The sequence below is a fragment of the Sorex fumeus genome, unplaced genomic scaffold, assembly GCF_029834395.1.
Source record: "Sorex fumeus unplaced genomic scaffold, SorFum_2.1 ptg000135l, whole genome shotgun sequence".
In the NCBI taxonomy this organism is placed as follows: domain Eukaryota; kingdom Metazoa; phylum Chordata; class Mammalia; order Eulipotyphla; family Soricidae; genus Sorex; species Sorex fumeus.
Window position 1 is genome coordinate 203,090 of NW_026606192.1, and position 27,616 is coordinate 230,705.

General features: G+C 51.9%; 1 protein-coding gene across 1 annotated transcript in view; it reads left to right on the plus strand.

Annotated features, from left to right (window-relative positions):
• The window catches only part of HMCN1 (hemicentin 1), a 355,305-nt gene that overhangs the window by 133,162 nt on the left and 194,527 nt on the right, over positions 1-27,616 (plus strand). The window contains exons 10-13 of the mRNA XM_056106608.1: positions 2,662-2,783; positions 4,808-5,083; positions 23,930-24,071; positions 25,960-26,087. Coding sequence (XP_055962583.1) covers positions 2,662-2,783; positions 4,808-5,083; positions 23,930-24,071; positions 25,960-26,087 — 668 coding nt within the window. The remainder of the gene's footprint in view (positions 1-2,661; positions 2,784-4,807; positions 5,084-23,929; positions 24,072-25,959; positions 26,088-27,616) is intronic.

Here is a 27,616-nt window from a genome sequence, read left to right on the forward strand (position 1 = left end):
GGAAGTCAGCCCTGAGCACAGAGCTGGGAGTCAGCCCTGAGCACTGAACTGGGAGTCAACCCTGAGCACAGAGCTGGGAGTCAGCCTGAGCACCGGTGGGTGTGTCCCAGCTCCCCCCAAATAAAGAAGATCGCCTTCGTGCACTCCGTAATCGGCTTATGTACCTTTGAACCACTGACTTGTCCTTTTTGCTGAAGCTCCACTTTCACACTTTGGTCGATGATCCTCCCTTCCCTTCCTCGGTTGCCCTGGCAATGACTGGGCATTGAACACCCACCTGGGTTTTACAGCTGGGCCTGGAGTTCACGGACAGCCTGGATGGTGTCCAGCACATGTGCTGACACCGGATGTTGGACTCGTGACCTTACGCTTGCGGGTCAGACATTCTAAGGCCCCGAGTCGTTGCTCCTGGACCTCCACCGTATTTGCTTTCATTATTATTATTATTTAAAATTTTAATTAAAAGAGCCATGATTTAGAAAGCTACTGATACTTGAGTTTTCGGCATATATCCAAACTACAGACTATTTACTTTTTATTTATTTATTTACTTACTTTTGCTTTTTGGGTCCCACCCGGCAATGCTCAGGCTGACTCCTGGCTCTGCACTCAGGACTCACTCCTGGTGGTGCTCAGGTGGGGGGGGACCTTATGGGATGCCGGGAATCAAACCCGGGTTGGCCGCGTGCCAGGCAGACGCCCTCCCCGCTGTGCTATCGCTCCGACCTGGTGCTGTAATTTCTTTCTCCACTCACCTGTTCTCGGGCACTCGGGCTGTTTCCCGCCTTGGGCTGCTTTGAGCAAGGCTGCAAGGAACACAGGAGAGTAGACGGTGTTCAGGGCCTTGGCATACATGCCAATAAGCAGAGTTGCTGGTTCCTAAGGGAAATCGACTACTACTTTGTTTTATTTTTTTTCTTTTTGCTTTTTGGGTCCCACCCAGCGATGCTCAGGGCTGACTCCTGGCTCTGCACTCAGGGATCACGCCTGGTGGTGCTCAGGGGATCCAATGGGATGCCGGAGATTGAACCCAGGTCGGTTAGACCAATGCCCTCCCTGCTGTGCTATTGCTCCAGCCTCCTTCCTTCCTTCCTTCCTTTCTTCCTTCCTTTTTCTTTCTTTCCTCCCTCCCTTCCTTCCTTCCTTCCTTCCTTCCACCCTCCCTTCCTCCTTCCTTCCTTCCTTTCTTTCTTCCTTTCTTTCTTTCCCTCTTTTTTTTTTTTTTTTTGCTTTTTGAGTCCCACCTGGCGATGCTCAGGGCTGACTCCTGGCTCTGCACTCAGGGATCATTCCTGGCAGTGCTCCGGGGACTCTAGGGGATGCTGGGGATTGAACCCGGGTTGGCCACGTGCCAGGCCAACACCCTCCCCGCTGGGCTATCGCTCCAGCCCCTGAATTCCTAGTGTTTTGAAGAGTATCCAGATTGACTTCCAAAACCCGCTGGACAGTCCTGCCAGCAGGGAACGAGGGTCCCTCCTCCCGGCCGCCATCCACACCCTCATTTTATGTTTCAAACAAGCGACTGGGCCAGAGCGATAGTGAATGAGCTGAGATCAGACTTTGCAAATGCCAGAGACCCGGTCTGATCTCCAGGCCTGATTGGGTCCCCAGAGCACCACTAGGCGTGACTCCAGAGCACAGAGCCAGGACACCATCGGGCGTGGCCCCCGTCACAGGCACTGGGGGGAGACCTGTCACTTTCTGTGCTAAAGTTGCCAGTCTTCAGATCTGACTGGTCCTGAGAGTGGGGCTGTGAACCGGCGTGGCAGCCGTCGACACTTAACGTTGCTGTGCCCTCGGCAGGCGGGAGATGGGGAGCAGGCACGGTGGTATCAAGGCGTCCTCCTCCAGATAGCCGACTGTTCCCTGCTACTCACCCACCAAACATCAACCCGCTTTATTTTCCTGATCTCCACCCAGGGGTGCTTGGAGGACCTTGTGGTGCCGGGGATCGTATGCATGGACTTTCGTGCACACGCCAGGCCGCTGAACCCCGTGTCTTGGAGCCTGAGAAGGGCTCAGGAGAAGGTCTCTGCCGTCGTTCGATGCTGGCGTGTGGGGGTCTGGAAGGACTGGACTCAGGCTGCTCTCTGGCCACTGCATGTGTTTTGTGTCGCAGCTTTCTGGGCTGTGTGAAAAGGTTCTGAGGAAGGATAGCGATCAAGAAAATAATGAAACGACATGTCTTTAAAACAAGGGCCGGGCGTTGGCCTGGCACGCGGCCGACCCGGGTTCGATCCCCGGCATCCCCTAGGGTCCCCCGAGCACCGCCAGGAGTGATTCCTGAGTGCAGAGCCGGGAGTCAGCCCTGAACATCGCCAGGTGGGACCCAAAAATCAATCAATCAAGAGTGATGAACCAGGGACCTGGGGAGGGTGTGGGCCTGGCACGCGGCCGACCCGGGTTTGATCCCCGGCATCCCATGGGTCCCCCGAGCACCGCCCGGAGTGATTCCTGAGTGCAGAGCCGGGAGTCAGCCCTGAGCATCGCCAGGTGGGACCTCCCCCCCAAAGCAACAACAACAACAACAACAAAATCTACAACCTACACACCTGGGCTCAGCCTACTCACCTTCTCTCCAGTTGCCGGGCGTTGAGTGGCCCAGACATCCCCCATCATCGCTGCCGTGGCTGACAGGCGTCTTGTTTCCTCCCTCTCTAGGGAAGCCGCCACGCTGAGCTGGGACATCGCCGAGGTCACCCTGGCGGATGAAGGCCCCTACGAGTGCGTGGCCGTGAGTTCCGCAGGCACCGGGCGGGCGCAGACCTTTTTCGACGTCTCAGGTAGATTTTCCAGAATCTTCTCCCCGCTGTGTCCAACCAGGCCCTGCCGACTGAGGAAGAAGCCCAGAGTGCCTCAGTTTCCCTCGGTGACGGTGAACGGCCACGTACAAAGTAGTGTGGGGGGTGGCAGAGGGAATGTCTCACCAGGAGGTGGGTGCGAGCCAGTTTCCATCGAGTTCTCCAAAGAGAGTTTGGCAGCTAGAGATTTGGTCCAGTTTCCTAAGTCAAAACATTCCCTGGGGGGGGGACATTTGTCCTCTTCCATATCACTTCAAGTCTCCTGACGGGCCTGAGCGCCTGACCCCAGTGGGAAAGTGGAGGCTAATCCCCACCCACCCCACACTGGGGTCCAAGCCCTTTGTTTTTGTTTTGTTTTGTTTCTTTGCTTTTTGGGTCCCACCCGGTGATGCTCAGGGCTGACTCCCGGCCCATGCACTCATTGAATCACTCCTGGCGGTGCTCGGGGGACCCTATGGGGTGCTGGGGATCGAACCCGGGTTGGCTGGGTGCAAGGCCAACGCCCTCCTTGCTGTGCTATTGCCCAGGTCCCTGGTTCATCACTCGATTGATTGATTGATTGATTGATTGCTTTTTGGGTCCCACCCGGTGATGCTCAGGGCTGACTCCTGGCTCTGCACTCAGGAATCACTCCTGGCAGTGCTCGGGGGACCTTAGGGGATGCCGAGGATCGAACCCAGGTCGGCCACGTGCAAGGCGAACACCCTCCCCGCGGTGCTATTGCTCCAGCCCCAGGGCCAAGCCCTTTGTACGCTGCATTCTCCAGCCCTCCTTTCAAGCACAAAATGCAGATTTTTGAAATTACAGAAGAAAAACCAGGAACCGCAGAAGTGCCTTCCTTTGGCTGCAAGGCAAATTGCACTCGAGCCGTGTGCCCACTCCTGCGATGCCCAGACCCTTCTTGACTCCGAGGTTTGGGTGGGAGGAGTCTGAAGGCTATAAATGCAAACAGGTCTCAGAAGCATCTTTGTGTTCTCTTTTTTTCACTCTGATTTTTATTGAGCTACTGCAATTCACAGTGATGTTAATGACCCTTTTGTGCACACACTGTTCCAACACCACACCCACCACCAGATGCACCCGTTTTCAATTAGCAGAAATTCCAAAGGAAGCATCTTTAGGGGAGACATAGAAACGGTTTTAGTTGCATATATTTAAAATAAGCTAAATCAGGGCTGGAGTGATAGCCCAGTGGGGAGGGCTTTTGCCTTGCACACGGCGGACCCGGGTTTGATTCCCAGCATCCCATAGGGTCCCTCGAGCATCGCCAGGAGTGATTCCTGAGTGAAGAGCCAGGAGTCAGCCCTGAGCATCGCTGGGTGGGACCCAAAAAACAAAACAAAAAAAAAAAAGCTGAATCAGTGGCTAATACCCTCCTACCCTTAGAAGCATCTTTGAACTGGGCGATCTTTTTCTTGGTGCCAGGAAAATTCGGAGTTACGGGTTCTGATGCGCTTTCCTCTGCTCAGGGGACCCTATGGGATGTTGGGAATCGAACCCGGGTCGGTCGCGTGCCAGGCCAACACCCTCCCCGCTGTGCTGTTGCTCCAGCCCTTTATTTTATTCTTTTAAACACAAATGTCCCAAGTGTCTGCTCACTTCACGACTTGGTGCCAGTTGTGCTGTGAAGTTATTTATTTGTTTAGACTTTTTGACTTTGGTGGGGTCCCACCCGGCAATACTCAGGGCTGACTCCTGGCTCTGCACTCAGGAATCGCTCCTGGCGGTGCTCGAGGGACCCTCTGGGATGCCAGGGATGGAGCTCGGGTCAAATACGTGTTTCTCCGCCAGTCCTTCTGGGCTGGCCGACCCAGTCTCCTGCAAACAAATGGCAGGTGCAGAGAATCCTGGCTGGCAGCAGGACACCGCCTTGTTGTGTTGCCCTAGCCTGACCCGTCCTCTGCCACATGGACCTTGGGGTCCAGCTCTGGGAGGAGCACCGGGCTCCGTCCCCGGGGGCAGGTGGAGTGTCCAGCGTCCCCTGATGCCTCCCTCCTCTCCCGCAGAGCCCCCACCGCTGATCCAGGCCCCCAGCAATGTGACGGTAGCCCCAGGGCACAGAACGCTCCTGACGTGCGTGGTGCTCAGCGCGGTGGAATACAACCTCACCTGGCAGAGGAACCAGCAGGACGCCCAGCTGGTGGATCCTTCCAGAATCCGCGTCCTGGCCAACCTCTCCCTGGAGCTGCGGAACGTGAAGCCGGCCGACGGGGGACGGTTCGAGTGTGTGGCGGCCAGCGAAGGGGGCTTGGCCACGGCCTCCGTGTTCCTCACCGTGGAAGGTAGCTGCCGCGCCTATCTCCGCGTCTCGGGGGGCTGCGTCTTCCAGACGTTGGTTCTGAGGGTGGGGCAGTGTAAGGTACTGCATCTGTCTTCACATCTTGGGGGGCTCCATCTTCCTCCTGGCCTTGGCTCTGGGGGTGGACATTTGGTCACTCACATCTCCCAGAGTTGAGCGTGAGGTGCTGGAGACCCAAGCATCCCTAATCTCTTGCAGACTTGGAAAACAAACAAACAAAAACCCGGGGCTGGAGCGAGAGCACAGCGGAGAGGGCGTTGGCCTTGCACTTGGCCAACCTGGGTTCAATCCCCGGCATCCCATAGGATCCCCCAAGCACTGCCAGGACTGATTCCTGAGTGCAGAGCCGGGAGTCAGCCCTGAGCATCACTGGGTGGAACCCAAAAAGAAAAAATTAAAATAAAATAAAAAGAATAAATTAAACAGGACTGGAGCAATAACACAGCAGGGAAGGCGTTGGCCTTGCACGCAGCTGACATGGGTTCGAGTCCCGGCATCCCATAGGGTCCCTCGAGCACCGCCAAGAGTGATTCCTGAGTGCAGAGCCAGGAGTCAGCCCTGAGCACGGCTGGGTGATCCCAAACCCAGATAACTGGAATAAATAAAATAGAATACTTCTCCAATTAAATCATGTCAATTAAAAACAATTCTACTGGGTTTAATACTGATTTTCCGACTGAATGTTGATATGTTGGCAAAGAGAACGTTGACTAAGTGGTTTATTTATTTTTGCTCTTTTGGGTCCCACCCGGCGATGCTCAGGGCTGACTCCTGGCTCTGCACTCAGGAATCACTCCTGGCGGTGCTCGGGGGACCGTACGGGATGCCGGGGATCGAACCCGGGTCGGCCGCGTGCCGGGCCAATGCCCTCCCCACTGTGCTATCACTCCAGCCCCAATTCCGAGTTTCTTTGAGGAATGTCCATCGTTTTCCCAGTTAACATTCCCGCCAGGAGTGAATGAGGATCCTTTTTTTTCCTGCATCCGCACCAGCCCTGGTTGTTCTTGTTTTCCCCGAGTGCCCGTTTCTGATATGAGGGGACATCTCGTCGTTTCAGTTTGCGTTTCCCTAATGTCTAGTGTTTGACGTCAAGCAGTTTTTCCCGTGCCTTTTGGCCATTTGTATTTCTCCTTTGAGGAAGTTTCTGCCCTTCTCTTCTTCCCACCTTTTGGTGAGGAACAGAAAACTCTTTTATCATCTTGGTAGGAAACAGAAAAATAACTGATTCTATCGCTTCATTCTCGAGTTGATTCTATATGAACTAATTAACTCAGAATGAACGAATCAGGCAAGCGATCAGTGGATCCAGTGAGAGTTGAACTAAGACACTTGTAATACTTCTCCTTGGGGGAGCGTCACAGAATTTAGAGGCACCAGAAGCAAATGACCAGGGGACCTTTCTGCACGTGACCCCTCCTCTGCTTTCTCCCCAGTACTGGGCTTCAGAAACTCTGCTTCTTCTTTTTTTAAGATTTTATTTATTTATGTATTTTGCTTTTTTGGGTCACACCCGGCGATGCTCAGGGCTGACTCCTGGCTCTGCACTCAGGAATCACTCCTGGCGGTGCTCAGGGGACCCTATGCGATGCCGGGGATCGAACCCGGGTCGGCCACGTGCAAGGCAAACACCCTCCCTGCTGTAGTATCTCTCAGACCCTGATCTATCTCAAATATATTTTGGAGGGAGCTAGCATTGCTCAGGGCTGACTCCTGGCTCTGCACTCAGAAATCACTCCTGACGGTGCTCGGGGGACCCTGTGGGATGCCGGCAATCAAACCCAGGTCGGCCATGTGCAAGGCCAACACCCTCCCCGCTGGACTATGGCTTTGGTCCCTGTTTATCGATTTAATCTGCTGCGTTGGCATCTCCAGGGGAAAGTGTAACTTCTCCTGTCCTGCCCCATTTCCTTGCTGGCTCAGGGGGAGGGACGTCAGGGTGGACAGTGGGTAGGGGGAGAGAATGAAGAACTTGAGAAGTGTGTGTGTGTGTGTGTGTGTGTGTGTGTGTGTGTGTGTGTGTGTGGCTTTTTGGGTCCCACCTGGCAGTGTCAGGGCTGATTCCTGGCTCTGCACTCAGGGATCACTCCTGGCGGTGCTTGGGGGACCCTATGGGATGCTGGGTATTGAACCCGAGTTGGCGGCATGCAAGGCAAGCGCCCTCCCTGCTGAGCTGTTGGTCCAGCCCCAAGAAACTCTGCTTCTTACAAATTCTCTTTCTGAATAAAACAACCAGCACTGTTTTTTGTTTTGTTTTTTTGTTTTTTTGTTTGAATTTGCCATCAAGAACCTTAACAAACACAATGAAGGGAAAAGATAAAGGTAATTTTGAAAGAAATGATTCCGATCCAGAAATTTAAGATCCAGGGGTTGGAAAGATAGCACAGTGGGTAGGGTGTTTGCCTTGCACTCGGCCAACCCGGGTTCGATTCCCAGCATCCCATATGGTCCCTTGAGCACCGCCAGGAGTAACTCCTGAGTGCAGAGCCAGGAGGAACCCCTGTGCATCGCCGGGTGTGACCCAAAAAAAGCAAAAAAAAAAAAAAGAATTTAAGATCCACTGAAAGAGTCTGTGAAAAGCCAGCAGAAACCTTTCCTGAATATTTAAGATTCTGAGAAAGAGCAAAGAAGCTTTTTTTTTTTGTACAAAAAAAGTCTCAAAAGCGCTAGTTTAACTCCCAGAGAACGATGTGAGGAAGGAAACCAGCTCTGGAGTGGTGGTGGATGAAGCCAGAGCTTCTGAAGTGGCTTCCCCCCATCTTGTGACCCCGTTTTACCCGAGAAATGCACCCCCCACCCGGGCGAGTCGGCCAGAAACCGCCTCTCCCCAGCGACTTGCTGAAGTTTAAATTCAAGTTCGGCCATTCCACATTCCTAAGGCCATTTGGCCGCATATTTTCGTGGCCAAACTTTTCCTGACCCCGACGTTCCGCTGCACGACCCCGTGAGGGGTCCTGACCTGGGGTTGCCGTTTAAGCGATGGTTGTCAAACTCTCGAAGATCCTAGCCAGAAGGAGTCCACATGGCAGGGCCTGAGGTCTGTGGGTTGCCTCCCGGGAGAGAGCCCCAGTGTCTGGGCCAGGCTGACCGCTCATGTCCTACGGGGCCTCGCCCAGCCCACAGATAAGGGGGCGATGGGAGGCAGGAAGTTCCTCCAACAAGGCATTCCCAGAACCAGAGTCTGCCACACACACTGTCGCACTGTCCTCCCATTGTTCATCGATTTGCTCAAGCAGGCCCAGTCACATCTCCATGGTGAGACTTGTTGTGACTGTGTTTGGCATCTCCAGTATGCCACGGGGAGCTTGCCAGGCTCTGCCGTGCGGGTGGGATACTCTCGGTAGCTTGCCAGGCTCTCCGAGAGGGATGAGGAATCGAACCCGGGTCAGCTGTGTGCAAGGCAAACACCCTACCCGCTGTGCTATCGCTCCAGTCCCTGCTACAGACAAGTAAATAAAACCAAAGCTTCCCTCAGCCCCAGGTCGGAGGGAAAATCCTGGATTGAATCAATGAGAAATGGAAATCTGAGTTGTCTTTTTCTTTTTTTTTAAATAATATTTTATTTTCATAAGTCGTTCACAATAGTTCAGCAACAGATAATATTCAAACATCCTTCCCACCACCATAGGAGGGAAGTTTGTGAAGGTTGTTGTGTGTTTTTGTATTTAATTCTGGAGCCATTTAAGTCCGAATTTAAGAGAATACAAGCAAGTATGTTAAAAACCAAACAAGTGTGTGCTACTTTTGGGAAGTAAGTGGGCTAGAGTATAAGAGGTTCAGGACATTCTGCGTCGTTCTCTTCTGGGAGCTTTAATTCCTAGTCTCTGCATCTTGGCCGTTGATGAGGTTTCATGGCGCCGGGGGCAGTTTGTGGGTGTGACTGCCAAGCTACTGAAAACCTGGGAATCTGGGGGGAGGAGGCCCAGTCCCGATCCGAGCAGGCCTGGAGATCTCAGTCACGGGTTCCCGCATACCTGGGTTTTTCTGCCAGTTCCCTCTTGAGTGAGGCTTCTCCCCTCTTGGGAAAGGTCATCTGAGCTTGTGGAGAGCGGCCTTGCGCATGGCAGTCGTTGGGTTCTGGAGATTTTCGGCTGCCGGGGTTCTGCTTGGGGCAGGGAGGGAAACTCAACCCACCCCCCTCTGTGGGGCCCCGGTGAAGACAGCCTGGCGCGGGGTCAGAACGTTCTGCCTGAATTGTCTTTTTCATTGATGCTTTTCTGAACCTGGTAAAAAACACGTGTGGCAGGAATGGGTCTTTCAAACTTAGTCGAGGTGGGGCTGGAGAGATAGTACAGTGGGGAGGGGGTTTGCCTCGCATGTGCTGACCTGGATTTGAGCACCAGGATTCCGTAGGATGCCCCAGCGCTTAAAGGAGGGATTGATCCCGGAATGCAGAGCCAGGAGTCACCCCTGAGCACCTCTGGGTGTGGCTGCAAGACCCCAAAAAAATGTATAAAACTTAGTAGAAGGGCTGGAGTGATAGCACAGCGGGGTGGGCATCTGCCTGGCACATGGTCAACCCGGGTTCGATTCCCAGCATCCCGTAGGGTCGGTCCCTCAAGCACCACCCGGAGTGATTCCTGAGTGCAGAGCCAGGAGGAACCCCTGAGCATCACCGAGTGTGAACCCAAAACAACAACAACAACAAAAAACTTAGGAGAAATAGGATTTCAGTGTTTTCAGAAAATGCTTATGTTAATTTCGCCCAGAGATTAATTATGCATGGGGAATATTTTATTTTATTTTTTGTTAAATGAGAAAAATTATTTCATGGTGATTTACCAAGTGCATAGAACAGTTGTTTCAGGAACGAAATGTTCCAATTCCAACCTCATCCTCCCTCCTCCAATTCCCCAAGTTTCCCACCCACCACCCCAGCCTGGCCCGTGCAGGCACAAACAGATGGACTCCATACTGCCTGTTACCACACAGAGGCGGATGGAATGGTCAACGCGGGGATCAATCCGAGTCCACTTGTGTCACTGTTCTATCTCACAAGGATGTTACGACACAGAAGCCGTTGTCTGAGGATCCGCTGGGCTGGTTGGTGCTGGCGGAGCCGTCTGTGTTGCTGCCACTGGGCTTGGGAGTTTCCCCCCCAGATCTGCTGTGGTCCTGGCAGGACTGTGGGCTTAGGAGCTGTGACCCGACAGCGCTTCCTTTTAGTTATTTTCTTCTTTTTTTTTTTTTTTTTTTGCTTTTTGGGTCATACCCAGTGATGCACAGGGGTTCCTCCTGGCTCTGCGCTCAGAAGTTACTCCTGGCGGTGCTCAGGGGACCCTATGGGATGCTAGGAATCGAACCCGGGTCGGCCGCGTGCAAGGCAAACGCCCTACCCACTGTGCTATTGCTCCAGCCCCCAGTTATTTTTTTTAAAACTTGTTGTATTGAATCACGGTGAGACAGACCCTTATAGAGCCATTCATGGTTGGGTTTCAGTCCTATGGGGTCCCAACCCCCGTCCCTCCACCAGGGCACATTTCCCAGCACCAGGGTCCCCAGGGTCCCTCCCATCACCCCCCACCACCTGCCTGCCTCTATTGCAGGTGCTGTTCTCTCTCTTTCTCTCTCTCTGTCTCTCTGTCTATCTCTATCTGTCTCTCTGTCTCTGTCTCTCTCATTATCTCTCTGTCCCTCTCTGTCTCTTTCTGTGTCTCTCTGTCTCTGTCCCTCTCTGTCTCTGTCTCATTGTCTCTCTCTGTCCCTCTCTGTCTCTTTCTCTGTCTTTCTGTCTCTGTCTCATTGTCTCTCTCTGTCCCTCTCTGTCTCTTTCTGTGTCTCTCTGTCTCTGTCTCTCATTGTCTCTCTCTGTCCCTCTCTGTCTCTTTCTCTGTCTCTCTGTCTCTGTCTCTCTTATTGTCTCTCTGTCCCTCTCTGTCTCTTTCTCTGTCTCTCTGTCTCTGTCTCTCTCATTGTCTCTCTCTGTCCCTCTCTGTCTCTTTCTCTGTCTCTCTGTCTGTGTCTGTCTGTCTGTCTGTCTGTCTGTTTCTCTCTCTCTCTCTTTCTCTCTCTCTCTCCCCTTTTGGGCATTGTGGTTGTAATATTGATCCCAAAAGGTTATCCAGAATATCCCTTACCTACTTTTCACCCTCAGTCTTGTCTGGTGTGACCCTTCCCAGCGATCATGGTCACCCTGGTCCCTTCTCTCTCTCACCCACCCTCAGCCCCACACACACTTGTGATAGATCCCAACCACTGACCAGTCCTTCTAGCCCCTGTTTCCCCTGGCCGTGGATATTAGTCTTCTACTATATATATTTTTTATATCCCACAGATGAAGCCATTCTATATCTGTCCTTTGCCTCTGACTCATTTCACTCAGCGTGATACTCTCCATGTCCATCCATTTTCCAAATCATGTCAGACTTCATGATTTAATTTTTTTTCTTTTTGGGTCACAGCCAGCGATGCACAGGGGTTCCTCCTGGCTCGCGCACTCAGGAATTACGTCTGGTGGTGCTCGGGGAGCCCTGTGGGATGCCTGGGATTGAACCCGGATCGGCTGCATGCAAGGCAAATGCCCTCCCTGCTGTGCTATCGTTCCGGCCCCTCATGACTTCATTTTTCCCAATGAGCTCTTCTTTTGAAAGAGAATTCCACTCCCCAGAATGATTGGCATTAAGAGAAACGCCCATTGGTATCACCATTACCCTTCACGGTGTGGAGACAACATCTTAACTAACTTCAGTTTGCACTTCCCGATTTAATTTTTAATAGGCAAATCAGCACTCGTCGTTTTCCAGAACTCCCAGGGCTGAGTTTTCTTCTTCTTCCAGGCTCTGGTGAGGCCGTTTCATTTCTGAGCAAGATTGTGCAAGATTTCACGTTCAGGGGGCTGGAGCGATAGCACAGTAGGGAGAGCGTTTGCCTTGTATGCGGCCAACCCGGGTTCGATTCCCAGCATCCCATAGGGTCCCCTGAGCACCACCAGGAGCAATTCCTGAGTGCAGAGCCAGGAGTAGCCCTTAAGCATCACCGGGTGTGACACCCCCCCAAAAAAGATTTCACATTCGTTTCTGGGTGCCAGTGAAGCAGCTTTTCACACTGGCTCTTCCTACAGAGAGTAACAACACTTGGTCTTTTCCCTTCATTTTTGCTCAAACATGGCACCAACCCCAAAGAATATGGTCGCGCCCCTGGTCCCTCACCATGCAGACAGAAATCTGTCCTTCGGTGAATTCGTGAATTCGTGAATTCTGTTAACAGGTGCACCCCAGTAGCCAAATTGCCGTTTCATTTTGAGAAACCTTGCTAATAATGTGAATGAACGTTTGTTGCAGTTGTTCCTCAGCTAGAACCCGATTCCACCAAACCGTAGAGTTTCCTTCTCTGAGCACTTGAAAAAAAATGAAATAAACCAACAAGGCTGTGGAAGTTCATGTAAATGGTCAAGAATGGAATTCCCGGGAAGGCCTCACTTGACATGCAGACAGGAGTACTCGGAGCTGTTCCACTCCCTGGGGGAGCTGATCTCATATTCATGAAATTACAGGGGGGATTTTTTTTTTTTTGTAGTTTTCGATCTTGTTGCCACTTAAAGTGGAGTTCCGAGCGTTCTTTTGTCAGTTATGAGGCATTATTGTCAAGTGTCCCGTTATGCTGAGTGAAACCAGAAAGAAGGGGGGCAGATTCAGAATAATTGTGTACTCGCCCTGTCTCTCTCTGTCTCTGTCTGTCTCTGTATCTCTGTATTTCTGTCTCTCTGTCTCTGTATCTCTTTCTGTCTCTCTCTGTCGCTGCATCTCTGTCTTTCTGTCTCTCTCTCTGTCTCTGTCTCGCTCATAGGTGGGATTTAAACATACTTAAGAGAGAATGCAGGGTCAGAAAGATAGTACAGTGGGTAGGGCAAGGGCGCTTGCCTTGCACACAGCCAACCCAGTTTCTGTCCCTGCCAGGAGTGATCCCTGAGTGCAGAGCCAGGAGGAAGCCCTGAGCGTGGCCAGGTGTGCCCCCCACCCCAAATAAAATAAAGACGCACATTATGGGAGCAAAGATAGCCAAGGTAACAGAATTGGAGATCTGACCACCAAAATGGAATTTGCTTTTGCAGGTCTGGGGAAGGGTGGGGGTTGGTGGTGGGGGCGGGGAGAGGGGTGTTGATTTGGGGGAGGGTCCCCTGGGATCTCGTGGAAGGAAACAGGCACTTTGGCTGTAGTGGTGAACAGTGTAATGTGTACCAATCATCATTAATTGGCAGTGTTGTCAACCCAAGTATCCCAGGAAAGTCAAAAATAAAGTGTCACGTTAGAACTTCAGAACAGTGAAAAACTTTATATCTGAAAAATTCAGGACTGGGGTGGAGTGATAGTACAGCGGGGAGGGTGTTTGCCTTGCACACGGCCAACCCGGGTTCGATTCCCAGCATCCCATATGGTCCCCTGAGCACCACCAGGAGTAACTCCTGAGTGCAGAACCAGGAGGAACCCCTGTGCATCGCCAGGTGTGACCCAAAAAGCAAAAATATAATAAAATAAAAAAAAGAAAAATTCAGGACTGGGATGATCTTGGATTTTATATTAGAGCTATCTGTGTATTTGCTTGAGTGACTAGGAACATCTCGGTTGATTTCTTTCTGAGGAGGTGGAAACAGATGAAATCTCCTTATTCCAAGAGATAGTCCAGGGACAAGGTGCCGGCCTGGCACGCTACTGGCCCTGGTTCTATCCCTGGCCCCGCCAGGAGTGAATTCTTGAGCACAGCGCCAGGACTCAGCCCTGAGCACCCCCAGGGGTGGCTTAAAAATAAAAAGAAGAAAGAAAAATTAAAAATAGAAAAGAAATCCACAAATCATTCTTGGCTGTCTGTCTTGGCGGTTTGATGTTCTGGTATGAACAAGCAGAAATGAACAAGATCTGTTGAAAGGCTCTTTTGCCGTCTTTTGTACCCGGGATCAAATGGGACTTTCAGATTTGAAAGGAGTCCGGGGAAGTTTTGTATCCTGACGGCTGCCCAGGGACACGCAATTTTCTTCCAGAAGTAATTTTAATTATAGAAGCAATTCTTTTCATTCTTTTTGCCGTGCCTTGAGTCGTCGGCGAAAGAAAATTGACCCTTTGCTTACTTGTACCGGAAAAATCTGTTCTCCTTCCTGCCCCCAGAGCTAGGAATGAGCTTTGTTAGTTTTTTTTTTTAGGACGGAACTCCAATTCCAGGTTCTGGCATGTCATAATTAAGTCACTCAAACACAGCCGTGTGTACAAATGAATATCATGTGTTTCATTCTCTTTGGTCTTTCCTGAGCTACATAAATGTTCAACCACTTCATTTTATTTATTTTTCTATTTTTAGCTTTTTGGATCCCATGAGTTACTCCTGGATTTTGCTCAGGAATTGTCCTAGCGGAGATCAGGGGACCATTTGGGATGCTAGGATTCGAACCCGGGTCAACTGTGTGCAAGGCAAACGCCCAACCCGTTGTACTATTGCTCCGGCCCCATGTTCAACCACTTTTACGAGAGATGTGAAGAGTGATCTTTCTCTTAGGCTTAGAAGAGGAGAATTTTTAGGATATCTTTACTGATCTTCCAAAATTACAAATCTCAGCTCATTCAGCTGCTCGAAGCTTTTCATAGCTTCCCTTTCTTTGTCTGTAGGATAAAAATCTAGACTTAAAAAAAGTTCAGATATAGGCTGGAGCGATAGCACAGCAGGTAGGGCGTTTGCCTTGCACACGGCCTACCCGGGTTCGATTCCCAGCATCCCGTAGGGTCCCCTGAGCACCGCCAGGAGTGATTCCTGAGTGCAGAGCCAGGAGTCAGCCCTGAGCATCCCCGGGTGGGACCCAAACAGAAAAAAATAAACGTTTAGACGGTGTTGTAGAGATTCGGTCGTTGCAATAGGAGTAAGTATTGAGGGTGTCAAGGTACAAAGCAGCTGCCCCCCACCCCCATGTCCAAAGCAGTTGCTGTTTTCCAGCCCCGGGTAGGACAATATGGCTGAACCGAAGTTGTAAGGAAAATGAGCGATTGGGGGCCGGAGCGATAGCTCAGCGCGGAGGGCGTTGGCCTGGCACGCGGCCAACCCGGGTTCGGTCCCCGGCATCCCACAGGGTCCCCCGAGCACCGCCAGGAGTGATCCCTGAGTGCCGAGCCGGGAGTCCGCCCTGAGCATCGCTGAGAGTGACCCAAAAAGGAAAAAAAATGAGCGATTTTGATTCATGAAGAGGGTTAAAGAGGAGAGGAAGACGGTGGTGACTGACTTAGGCACGGACACGAGAAGTCGTGAACGAGAAGCTGAGTTCCAACGAAGCAGACTCGGGCTGAGTTTTAGTGTGAAGCAGGAGGGGAGGTGGGCACGGGAGCGGCAATGAAGGCTGACAGCAGGGGCGCCGGGGGAGGCCACTCTCCTGCTTGGCTGGGCCAGGAATAAGCCCTGAGCACTGCTGGGTTGGCCAACAATCGAACATTAGGGCCAGAGCGATAGCGCAGTGGGTTAAGGCATTTGCCTTGCACTTGGCCAACCTGGGTTCAGTCCCCGGCATCCCGTAGGGTCCCCCGAGCACCACCAGGGGTGATTCCTGAGCGCAGAGCCAGGAGTCAGCCCTGAGCACAGCTGGGTGTGACCCTCTCCAATTCCCCCCCCCCCCCCCCAAATAAAACCTTGTTTGATCCCAGCATCATGTAGGCGAGGTCCCCTGCATCTCTCGAGGCATGATGATCCCTGAGTCCAGAGCCAGGAGCACCCACTGGCCCTCGAGGAGAGGAAGGGAGACTTGAGGGGGCATGAACTACATAGAACAGCGGGGAGGGCGTTTGCCTTGCACATGGCCGACCCGGGTTCGATCCCTGGTATCTTCACAGATACCCGTTTTACCCAAGTGGGCCACGCTCGGACCTCGTGACTCTCACTTCGGTCACCAGATGTTCTCCCGGGTTGTCTTTGCACATTGCCCCTGAGAAAGTGGAATGTTTGAGGGGGGGTGGTTTGCCCCAGGGGATGCGGGTGGCAGAGCCCACTTCCGATTTCTATCGTGGCCTATCAGAGGATCCAGAAATAGTCCCCTGCAACAGCAGCTGGTGGGGGCTCAGGGAAGGAGCAGACAGTGGGAAGGAGAAAAGAAATGAAATTTCCACAGCATGAACAGTAAGGAAATAAGACTGGTTGGGTTGGGTTTTGGGGGTCGGGGCGGGGTGGTCTCTTCAATTAAGAGAGCGACCGCTGAGATTTCCAGCTAGAAGAACTGGCCGTCACACTCGCAATTGACTTCTGTCCATCTGTTCTCTGGTGATGTGCATTTGCTGCCATTTTGTTGTGTGGTGATGGGAAGTACGTTTGTCATGTGGCTTCTCAGGGGGCAGGATTTGGGGGCGTGGGGGAAAGCTGGGGGTGTTGGTGGACGGGTGGGGGCAGATCACACCAGTGGTGGGATTGGTGCTGAGCATGGTACTCCCAACACAACGGTGTTACGAACGACATTGTAAATCCCGTGTTATAAGAATAAGGAAGGGGCTGAGCAATAGCTCAGCGGGGAGGGCGTTTGCCTGGCACACGGCCGACCCGGGTTCGACTCCTGGCATCCCACAGGGTCCCCCGAGCACTACCAGGAGTAATTCCTGAGTGCATGAGCCAGGAGTAACCCCTGTGCATTTCCGGGTGTGACCCCCCCAAAAAAAGAAAAAAAATAATAAGAAAAAAGTGAGTAAAGGGTGAGAAAAGTGAGTGAAAGGAAAAGTGAGTAAAAATACAAGGATCTGCCACTCGGGACCCACGCGGCTCTTTGGAACGCAGAAGAATTGAGCCACAATAAGACAAAGAGGAGGAATAAGAGCAGATTATAACGGGAAGGATGCCCAGTTGAGTGGGCGCCATGCTGGGTGCTTGGCCGTCTTAGGGAGAGGCGAGGTGGAGAAGGTTTCGCCCCATCCCCCTCGGGGTGTGGGTCAGTGTGGCTGAAAGATGGGTTGGACACAGCAGGAGGACACAGGATTGTGAGTGGAAGGAAACAGACCCCCGGGGAATCCGGCTTTGCTTCTGCCAGATGGTTCCGGGCAGAAACTCTAGGGTTTGTGTGAATGGGAGTGAACTTTGGGTTTGTGAGTTGTGTGAATGTATCTAGGGTGTGTGGTGAGTGTGAGTGAATCTCTAGAGTTTGTGGTGTGAGTGAATCTAGGGTTTTTTGATGATTGTGAGTGTGAGTGACTCTAGGGTTTGTGTGCGTGTGAGTGGGGTTGGGCTTGAGGAGAAAGAAGGGAGCGTGGGGAGACCCGGTTGCATTGAGCCTCTGTGGGAAGGGAAGAAAGATTGCCGAGAGATGGATCAAAGGTCGGAGAAATCGGAATAAAAGACTCTGGGGCGGGGGCTGGGAAGCGTGAAGGGGGAAGCCGGCCCGCAGGATGGCCTCCGAGGGGACGCCTGGGTTTCCGCGTCTCTCTGCTCCCAATTTGAGCTACTTCCCTGTGCTACCTCGGGCGGCGGATGCGTTTGTTCACAGCAGCTACATGAGGTGCCAGGCTCCAAGTCATCCCTTCCAGGAGCACCCACTTCCCTAGACTTGGGACTCAGTGACACTCATTTATGTAACATTATCCTGTTTTGAGCATGGTAACCCACTTTTTTAAAAAAATTTCTTTATTGAATCACCGTGGGAAAGGTTACAAAGCTTTCAGGTTTAGGTCTCAGTCATGCAAATATCAAACACATTTCCCTTTACCAAAACTTATTTTTTACCATGAAGAACCCCAATAAAACCCCACCCCCACCCCTCCCAGTCCCTGTGGGGCAGATGAATTCTAGTTAACACTCTATCTGCTTTGATTAGATTCATTGTTTCAATAAAAGATTCACCACTATTATTTAGAGTTTACCCCCCCCCCCCCCAAATCAGACATGCTGAAAAAGCATTGTGAAGTGATTTGCTTTCTACAGCTGGGTTCAAGAATTAAATGTTGGTTTTGGATTTCTGCTATTTTACTTATTGACCCTGGAAGTATTTCTACTGAAAGTCAGATAGTTAAGAAATTGGTTTCTGTGCTCTGGAGTTGTGGCCGTGCTGGAGAGCCGCTAGTGGGGGGCAACTGGTGGCCTCGGTAGGGCGTGAAGGGCGGACCGAAACGCCCCCCTTCCCATGAGGTTTTAGTCGCCTCCACTACCCAGGCTCATACCTGCTGTCCACAAGGCTCCCATGCGGCCGCCATCTTTCTTTCCAGAGAGGAGAAGGCGACTGGGGCAACACCCTTTCCCCTCCGGACAGACCTGATGGCCTGGATTAACGCATAGTCCATTCACTTTTCTGCTCCAAGCTGCCGGGTTCTGCATTAAGTCCTTGTGCTTCTGGGGCCGTGGCCGTGCTGGAGAGCCGCTCGCGGGGGGCAACTGGTGACCTCGGTAGGGCGTGAAGGACGGACCGGAACGCCCCCCTTCCCATGAGGTTTTAGTCGCCCCCACATCCCCGGCTCATACCTGCTGTCCACAAGGCTCCCATGTGGCCGCCATCTTTCTTTCCAGAGGGAGGAGGGTGAAAGGGACCAATACCCTTTCCCCTCTGGAACCCACTTTTTTTTACCTTTTTTTTAAAGGGCTCGTTTCAGAGCAGTTTGTAGGTTTGGAGCAAAACTTAGAGACAGAAATAGAGATTTTTCCATACTTTCCCCACACCCACCCACCCACTGACACACACACTCATGAACAACTTCTCCCTTTCTCTCTGCCTCCCCCTCGACAGAACAGGGCATTTATTCCAGAGGCTGAACCTCTCTCCAGCTCGGCATTCATGTTGGGGTTCGCACTTGGCGTTCTCGTGGTGGGCGTGTGGGTTTGGACCTCTCTCTCTTGCTCATTAGTCTCGGGCATCCCTGGAAACCACGGATGTGGGTTGTTCGACTCTGCCCGACTTTGCCTTTCCTGCACGTCATCTGGTTGGAATCATCCAACATGGCGCTGGCTCAGCTTGGCTTCTTGGGCTTAGAATTTGCTTTTATGGTTCCTCTCTGTCTCTGCATGCCTCATTGTTTTGTTTCAGCTCTGAACAGTCATTCATTGTCTGCTGTACAAAACCACTTGGGGCCAGAGATAGACGTCCCCGGGGTGAGTCGATCAGGGGGAACCTGATGGTCTCCCTCAGAAAGGCTCGGAGTCCTAATGCTCCTCTTGTTTGGCTTCCTTTTTTGAAGTCAAATGAGAATGTGCATCTGAATTTGGTTTTGCTGGCTGATTTATTGTCATGTAGTGGACCCCAGGGGTCCTTTCATAGCTTCTGTTAGCCCTTATTACTTGAAGAGCTTTCAATTCAGCACTGTAGCCTGTGGCATTGTCCTCCCGTTGTTCATCGATTGGCTCGAGCGGGCCCAGTAACGTCTCCATTGTGAGACTTGTTGTGACTGTGTTTGGCATATTGAATACGCCACTGGGAGCTTGCCAGGCTCTGCCGTGCGGGCGAGATACTCTTGGTAGCTTGCCATGCTCTCCGAGAGGGGCAGAGGAATCGAACTCGGGTCGACCGTGTGGGCCGCATGCAAGGCAAACGCCCTACCGCTGTGCTATCGCTCCAGCCCTCTTTCAATACAGAACGAATAAAATTTGTTCGGATTCTGCCATTCTTGGCCTGAGTGTAGCTCAGTGGTAGAACGTTTCCTTCAGAAATAGGAGACCCTAAGTCCAGTGCCCGGCACTTCAGGAAAAAATAATCTTGTCATTCTTTTTTTAAAAAATTTTATTTATTTTTGGCTTTTTAGGTCACACCCAGAGATGCACAGGGGTTACTCCTGGCTCTACACTCAGAAATCACTCCTGGAGATGCTTGGGGGGCCCTATGGGCTGCCGGGGATCGAACCCGGGTTGACTGCATGCAAGGCAAATGCCCTCCCCGCTGTGCTATTGCTCTAGCCCAATCTTGTCATCATCATTATTATTATTATTTTGCTTTTTGGGTCACATCCAGTGATGCACAGAGGCGCTGTCTTGGCTCATGCACTCAGGAATTACTCCTGGCGGTACTCGGAGGACCCTACGGGATGCTGGGAATCGAACCTGGGTCGGCCATGTGTAAGGCAAACGTCCTACCCGCTGTGCTATATCGCTCCAGCCCAATCTTGTCATTCTTAATGGTCACATCTGGCTTATTCTGTTTTATCTAATACCCCAGTTCTCCTAAATTCATGATTCTGGGGTTGTTATTGTTGGTTTTTGTGTTTGTTGGGCCACACTTGGCGATGCTCAGGGGTTACTCCTGACTCTGCACTCAGATATTATTCCACCCTATAGAATGCCGGGGATCGAACCCTGGTTGGCCGCATGCAAGGCCAACGCCCTCCCTGCTATACTGTTCTCTGGCCCCTGGGTCATTTTTGTTACGGGGGTAAAACTAGAACATGAAACGGAAATAAAAACGATGTTAATGAACATAGAATACTAGTAACTACTTAAAGAGAAGACTGAGGTGGCAAACTTACACACATCCTTTTGTCTTTGGGAAATTCCAAAGTGTAAATTTGGTGGGAGCCGGGGCGGCGGGCATACCTGGCTCTGTGCTCAGGGATCACTCCTGGTGGTGCTCAGAGGTTCATAGGCAGGTCCAGGATCAAACTGGGGTCAGCTGTGTGCCAGACCCAGGTCTTAACCCCTGCACTATCTCTCTGGCTCCCAGAGTATAAACTTTTAAGAATCTCGGCGCATCTTTGCTTATTACAGTTTTGTCATTAAAATGGAATCTCGCCTAAATTTATCCTTGACATCGCTGAAATTATTGCCTTTTTCTTATTAACGGAATTTCATAAGCACTTCGGTATTTGGGTGTGGAATTTCTTGCAAATCCAACATATAGATGCCAAGATGTTGGCCATTCTGGTGTATTTTGTTGTCAAGACACCATCTACTGGTGGATGAATGAATGAACGGCCCTCTCAAAGGCTTCATGGACCTCCTTTCTCCATAGTCCAGAAGGCCCGGTAGAACTTTCTGGAATCATGCAGTGTCAGCCTGGGCTGCCCATGTGCTACTTGCTCGCTCTCTGGAGCTGTGGAGGAAGGAGAAATAGCCAATCTGCTCTCGGACCTTGAGATTTGATTTCACTTCGGATCATTTAAATTTGAATTGAAATGTATGTGGCTGGTGAATCCTAGGCCTTGTCATAGACAGATGAAAGGCAGAAATGGGAAAAAAGTAAGTTGTAAGCAACGTAGGGAACTTCCACGTAAATTAAGCTGCCATGAACTAGTAGAACTCGTTTGGGACATTAAAGAATGATTCTCCCAATTCTACCTACCAGGTCCTCCTCATTCCTCTTTATGAAGTATCTCTGTTGGGGTCTGGAGGTAGGACAGTGGGTTGGCCACTAGCCTTGCATGCATTGACCACGGTTCGAACCCCGGCGTCACACAGGGTCCCCCAAGCCTGCCAAGAGTGATCCCTGAGTGCAGAGTCATGAGGAAACCCACCCTGAGCATCGCTGGGTGTGGCCCAAAATAAAACAAGAAGCATCTTGTGGTATTGCTGCATTTAATTTCGTGTTTTCGGGATTTCAGAGCTGATTCTCTGTCTCTTTCCCGAAACGGTTGGTTGGTTTTGGTTGTTTTTGTTGGGTGTTCAGTTTTCATTCTTTGTTCTTTGGAAAGGCTCTCAAACCACGACTGCAAACACGCCGGTAGGCTTGGGAAGACCGAAAAATGTAAAATGTTTACATTTAAATAAAACTCAAATAGGTTTAGGTTTTAAATAGACTTAGGTTTGAAATAAAATCAAACTTTAAAAAAATGGAGAATGTTGTCATTTCTACTCGTGGAAAATATGGAGAAAACTCATTCATTCTGTACCATTCTCAGTAAAATTAGACACTTGGAATATATGCTGGGAATCAAACCCGGGTCGGCCGTGTGCAAGGCAAACGCCCTACCCGCTGTGCTATTGCTCCAGCCCAAGCTATACTCTTAAGATTTTAAAATTTTGTTTTGTTTCTGGCTTTGTGGCCGCATCTGGTGGTGCTCAGGGCTTCCTCCTGGCTCTCAGTTCAGGGATCTCTCCGGGGCAGGATCGGGGGTCCATGTGGGCTGCCGGGGTTCAAACCCAGGTTGGTCGCATGCAAGGCAAACGCCCTAGGGACTGAACTCATGCTCTGGCCCCATTCTTGAGAAGTAGTACCAGGCTCGGGGCTGGAGCGATAGCAGAGCGGGGAGGGCGTTCACCTTGCATGCGGCTGACCCAGGTTCGATCCCCACCATCCCATAAGGTCCCCCGAGCACCGCCAGGAGTGATTTCTGAGTGCAGAGCCAGGAGTGATCCCTGAGCATCACCAGGTGTGACCCAAAAAGCAAATAAAAGCAGGTAGGGCATTTGCTTTGCACGCGGCCAACCTGGCCGACCCAGGTTCGATTCCTCCACCCCTCTTGGAGAGCCCGGCAAGCTACCGAGAGTATCTCGCCCGCACGGCAAAGCCTGGCAAGCTCCCCGTGACGTATTCGAGATGCCAAACACAGTAACAACAAGTCTCACAATGGAGACGTTACTGGGCCCACTCGAGCAAATCGATGAACAACAGGAGGACGGTGACAGTGACAGTGATCAGGCTTGGTAAGGCCTCACACTCAGCCGACCTGGTTTCATCCCAGGTACCACATAGGATTCCCCAAGCCCAGTCAGGAGTGATCCCCAAATACAGAGCCAGGAGGAAGCCCTGAGCACTGTCAGACGTGGCCCCCAAGCAAACAAAAACAAACCGAAAAGAGTGAGTTAGTACCAAGACTTTGCCAAACGGTGACCACCCGAGCCAGGAACGGAAGTGATGTATTTGCGAACAGTGCCAGGACTTGAGGCCGACTGACCCCTGACTAAGCCAGTCGGTGCTTGTCTGTTAGCTTGGGCATCACTTCTTATCACAGTTAGTCATCCGGTAGGCTTTGGAAGTGAACTTTTTTTTACTGGAAATACAGACTCTCAGAAGAGCCAGGAACCTTGTAAAATAGGTTTGACAGGCGGTCCAGTTCAGGAAAAGCTGACCCATTCTCCACGACCCCGGGAGCACTGTTTAACTTGCCACCCTCAGACGATGTCGGGGAATGCGGGACCCACAATGAAGAGTGTTTGGAGGGACAGTTACAAAGTGTTGCCTGGGGCTGGAGCTACAGCACGGCGGGGAGGGCATTGGCCTTGCATGCGGCTGACCCGGGTTCAATTCCCAGTATCCATGGGGTCCCCCTGCACCGCCAGGAGTGATTCCTGAGTGCAGAGCCAGGAGTCAGCCCTGAGCACTGTCAGGGCTGCCAGGTGTGACCACCAAAAGCAAAATACCACACTGCACTGTAGCACTGTCCTCCCACTGCTCATCGATTTGCTCGAGCGGGTCCAGTAACGTCTCCATTGTGATACTTGTTACTGTGTTTGGCATCTTGAAGACGCCACGGGGAGCTTGCCAGGCTCTGCCGTGCGGGCGGGATACTCTCGGGAGCTTGCCGGGCTCTCCGAGAGGGATGTAGGAATCGAACTGGGTCGGCCACATGCAAGGCAAACGCCCTCCCCACTGTGCTATAAATAAAATACAAAGGAAAAGCAGTCAGTGTTTTACTGACCCCTGTCTCCCATGGGTGGCCCACTGCAGTCGTAGGGTTTGCTATTTCCAGGCTACTGACCGAGGGCCATGCCCGGGATGTTTCAGTTCTGTGCCGTGTTTGAGCTCATCCCTGTGGAGCAGTTTCTAGAACTGAGGTCATGCCAGCCCCGACGCGCTCCAGCGCCTGTGGCCTTCGGTATACCAGGTGTCACACAGATGTCCCAGATGCGCGTGGGGCAGAGGCAGACACGTGACCTGGTGCTGGGATTCCTGCATTCCTGGGACTCTATTTCCACTGTGTCCGGCTGCCCCTTGGGGGCCCTGGCTCTCACTCACCCTCTGCCCTTCCTCTTCCAGAGCCGCCCCGAGTCTCCGTGGTACCCAGGAACCAGTCCTTCACAGGGGGCTCCGAGGTGTCCATCATGTGCTCGGCCTCGGGGCACCCCAGGCCCAAGATCGCCTGGACCCTGAACGACATGTTCCTTGTGGGCTCACACAGGTACTGGCTTCACGGCTCCTTCGCCCTTCCACCCCGAGGGCAGGGGCAGGGCAGTGAAGACCCCCAGGCCCCCTGAGATCACCCTTACCCCAGGGTTGGGTTTTCCTTCTTTTATTTTCTCCTTCCTCCTTTTCTTCCTTCTCTCTCTCTCTTTCTTTCTTTCTTTCTTTCTTTCTTTCTTTCTTTCTTCTTCCTTTCCTTTTCTCCCTCCCTCCCTCCCTCCCTCCCTTCCTTCCTTCCTTCCTTCCTTCTTTCCTTCCCTGGTTCCTTCTCCCTTTCTTCTTTCCTCCCTCCCTCTCTCCCTCCATTTCTCCCTCCCTCTCTCCTTCCTTCCTTCCTTCCTTCCTTCCTTCCTTCCTTCCTTCCTTCCCTCCTTCCCTCCCTCCCTCCCTCCCTCCCTCCCTCCCTTCCTTCCTTCCTTCCTTCCTTCCTTCCTTCCTTCCTTCCTCTTTTCTTCCTTTTTCCTTTAGGGTCCCACCCGGCGATGCTCAGGGCTGACTCCCGGCTCTGCACTCAGGGATCACTCCTGGCAGTGCTCGGGGGACCCTATGGGATGCCGGGGATCGAACCCTCGCCGGTCTTGTTCAAGACACACTCCCTCCCTGCTGAACTATCGCTTCAGCTCCATGATTCTTTTCTACATTTCTAAGCCTCCGTACTGTCATTGTGACCCAGAGGGGGTGAGTTCCTCAAGGCACTGCTCCGAGAGTCCCTTGCACACAGGAAGGACAGGCTACACAGGGCCTCACTTTTCTGAGTTGTGTTTCTGCATATGAAATCCTGCAGCTGATTCCGCCATGGAATTCCGGATTCTGTGAAGATCCTTGAGCGCTCTCTCTCTCTCTCTCTCTCTCTCTCTCTCTCTCTCTCTCTCTCTCTCTGCCTTTTGGGTCCCACCCGGCCATGCTCAGGGCTGAGTCCTGGCTCTGCACTCAGGAATCACTCCTGGTAGTGCTCCGAGTGCTCGGGGGACCCTATGGGAGGCCGGGGATCGAACCCGCATGCCAGGCAAATGCCCTCCCCGATTTGCCATCACTCCAGCCCCAGCATCTAGTTTATTTTTAATCATTTTTTTGGTGATGGATTGAGGTACTGTGAGGGACAGTATTGATACTAATGGCTTCCCGGGCACGTGATTCCAACACCATGCCGTGTTTATGCACCCACTTCCCTCCCCAAGAATACCAACCCCCTCCCTCTCAACTGCCCTCCCCAGCTCAGTTGCGGGGATCAGTTTCTCCATTTTGATGCCTTTTGCCACCTTGCTGTGTATACCTTCGGATCCCACATAGAAGTGAGAGTGTTCTTAGCTCTCCCTCCCTTTCTGATACATTCTCTAGTTTGCCCTTATTGTGGCAGAGTGCGTGATTTTGTCCTTTCTTAGGGCTGCATAGTACTCCACTGAGTGTCTATCCCACAGCTTCTCCACCCATTCATCCGTTTAGGGCTGTTTCCATAATCTGCTGCAGTGAACATAGGTGTGCGTAGACCCTTCCGAGGGAACAATTTTGTGTCTGAGGGACAGTTGCCAAGAAGTGGTTTCACTGGGTCAGATGGAAGTTTCAATACTGTCTTGGGGAGGAGATGTCCATACTGTTTCCACAGGGGCTGTCCCAGACGAATTCACTGAAAGTGGACAGAGGGTCCTCTCTCTCACCGCCCACCAGTGCTAGAGGTTTCCAGACTTTGGCTCTGTTCCGTTTTTACTGTTTGTGGTTAGGGATGATGAGTGATACTGAGCACTGTGGCAGGTGCCCATGGTCCAGCCCCATGTCTGCTCGGGCACAGCGTCTGGTTGTCCCTGCTCAGCGTTTGGGGATGGGGCCGTTGGATATTTCCATGGCCGAGTTTTGTGGTGACTCTCTTTCCTTCTTATTTCTGCCTCTAGGTATAGGATGACCTCGGACGGAACCTTAGTTATCAAAAATGCGGTTCCCAAAGATGCAGGCGTCTATGGCTGTGTGGCCAGCAACCCCGCGGGGACAGAGAAGCAGACAGCCCTGCTCTACTACATCGGCAAGTACATACAGTGTCCCAGTACAAGCCGCATCTGAGCACTTTCCTGACGAGTAATACTAGACATGAGTCACCCGAACCAACAACTTCATCTTTTTTTTTTTAATTATATTTTTATTTCATTGAATCCCCGTGAGTTACAGTTACAAGCTTTCATGGTTGAGTTTCAGTCACACAATGATGGAACCCCCATCCCTCCACCAGGGCACATTCCCCACCACCAAGGTCCCCAGTATCCCCCCATCCCACCCACCCCTGCCTCCATGGCAGACAATCTCCCCCAGACTCTCTCTCTACTTTGGGGCATCAAGGTTTGCAATGCAGAGACCGAGAGGCCGTCACGTTGGGTCCTTGATCTACTCTCAGCACACATCTCCCATCCCGAGCGACCCCTCCAACCATCACTGACTCAGTGACCCCTTCTCCATCCCAGCCACCTTCTCCCCCAGCTCATGAGACAGGCTGCCAACCATGGGGCAATCTTCCTGCCCCTTGTCTCTACTGTCGTTGGGTGACAACTGGGTCTTACACAGTTAAAAAAAGGGGGGGGAGAGAAAGTTGGGAAGGAGCTTTTCTTCGTAGAAATCAAGGAAGCTACAGGAGGTGGACATAATCCCAGACTGTCCACTGCCCGTCATGGGTAGGCCATCCGCAAGGTGAGCACCTGACCCCCTGGACACTCTCTCAGCCTCACCCGCTGGAGTCTCACCCTCCCCCATTGGATTCTCAGCCTCCCCCATTGGATCGTCTCAGCCTCCCCCATTGGACTGTCTCAGCCTCCTCCACTGGACTTTCCAGTGGCTGCCGCAACATTTTAGAGAGGCGGATTCAGCCCCAGACGCCCATCCTGCCTGGGGTCAGACATGAGCACCCCCACACTCATCCAGAAAAGCATTCTCAAGAATTCACCACAGTTGGAGGCTACGGCGGTTCCCTTTCATCGAGTTCCCTCCCTCCTCCTTTTTCTCTGCATTTCTTCCTGTCCTCCTACTGTCTCTTCAGTTTGGTTTCTCTGAACCCGCTCTCCTTCCAAAACTTTCTTTTTTTTTTCTCGAAAAACCAGCTCTTGATTTCATTGATCTTTCATTTTTTCTTTCTTTTTTTGGTTTCCATGTCGTTGATTTCTGCTCTAAGTTTTATGATCTCTTTCCTTCGGCCTGGTTTGCGCTCCTTTTGTTGTTGGTCCTTTTCTAAGATCTTGAGCTGTGAAGTCAAGTTGTTTATATCGGTCCTTTCTTCCTTCCTGAGAAATGCTTGCAGAGCTATAAATTTTCTCCTTGACACGGCTTAGCTGCATCCCATAGGTTCTGGTAGCTCGTGTCTCCTTCCAAAACTTTCTTCCCCTCACACCCCTCTCTCATCCCCCCTACCCCCATAATTCCATTGAGCCCCTCAAAAATCACGGGCGATCATCCAAATGACGTTTGCCTTGTGGCCTTGCGCCGTCTCAACCTGTCGCCGCCTCTTTCCTCCCGTGAACTCTGAGGTAGCTGCAGGCCACCAACGTGGGGTGGTGTTTTGTTGGCTCG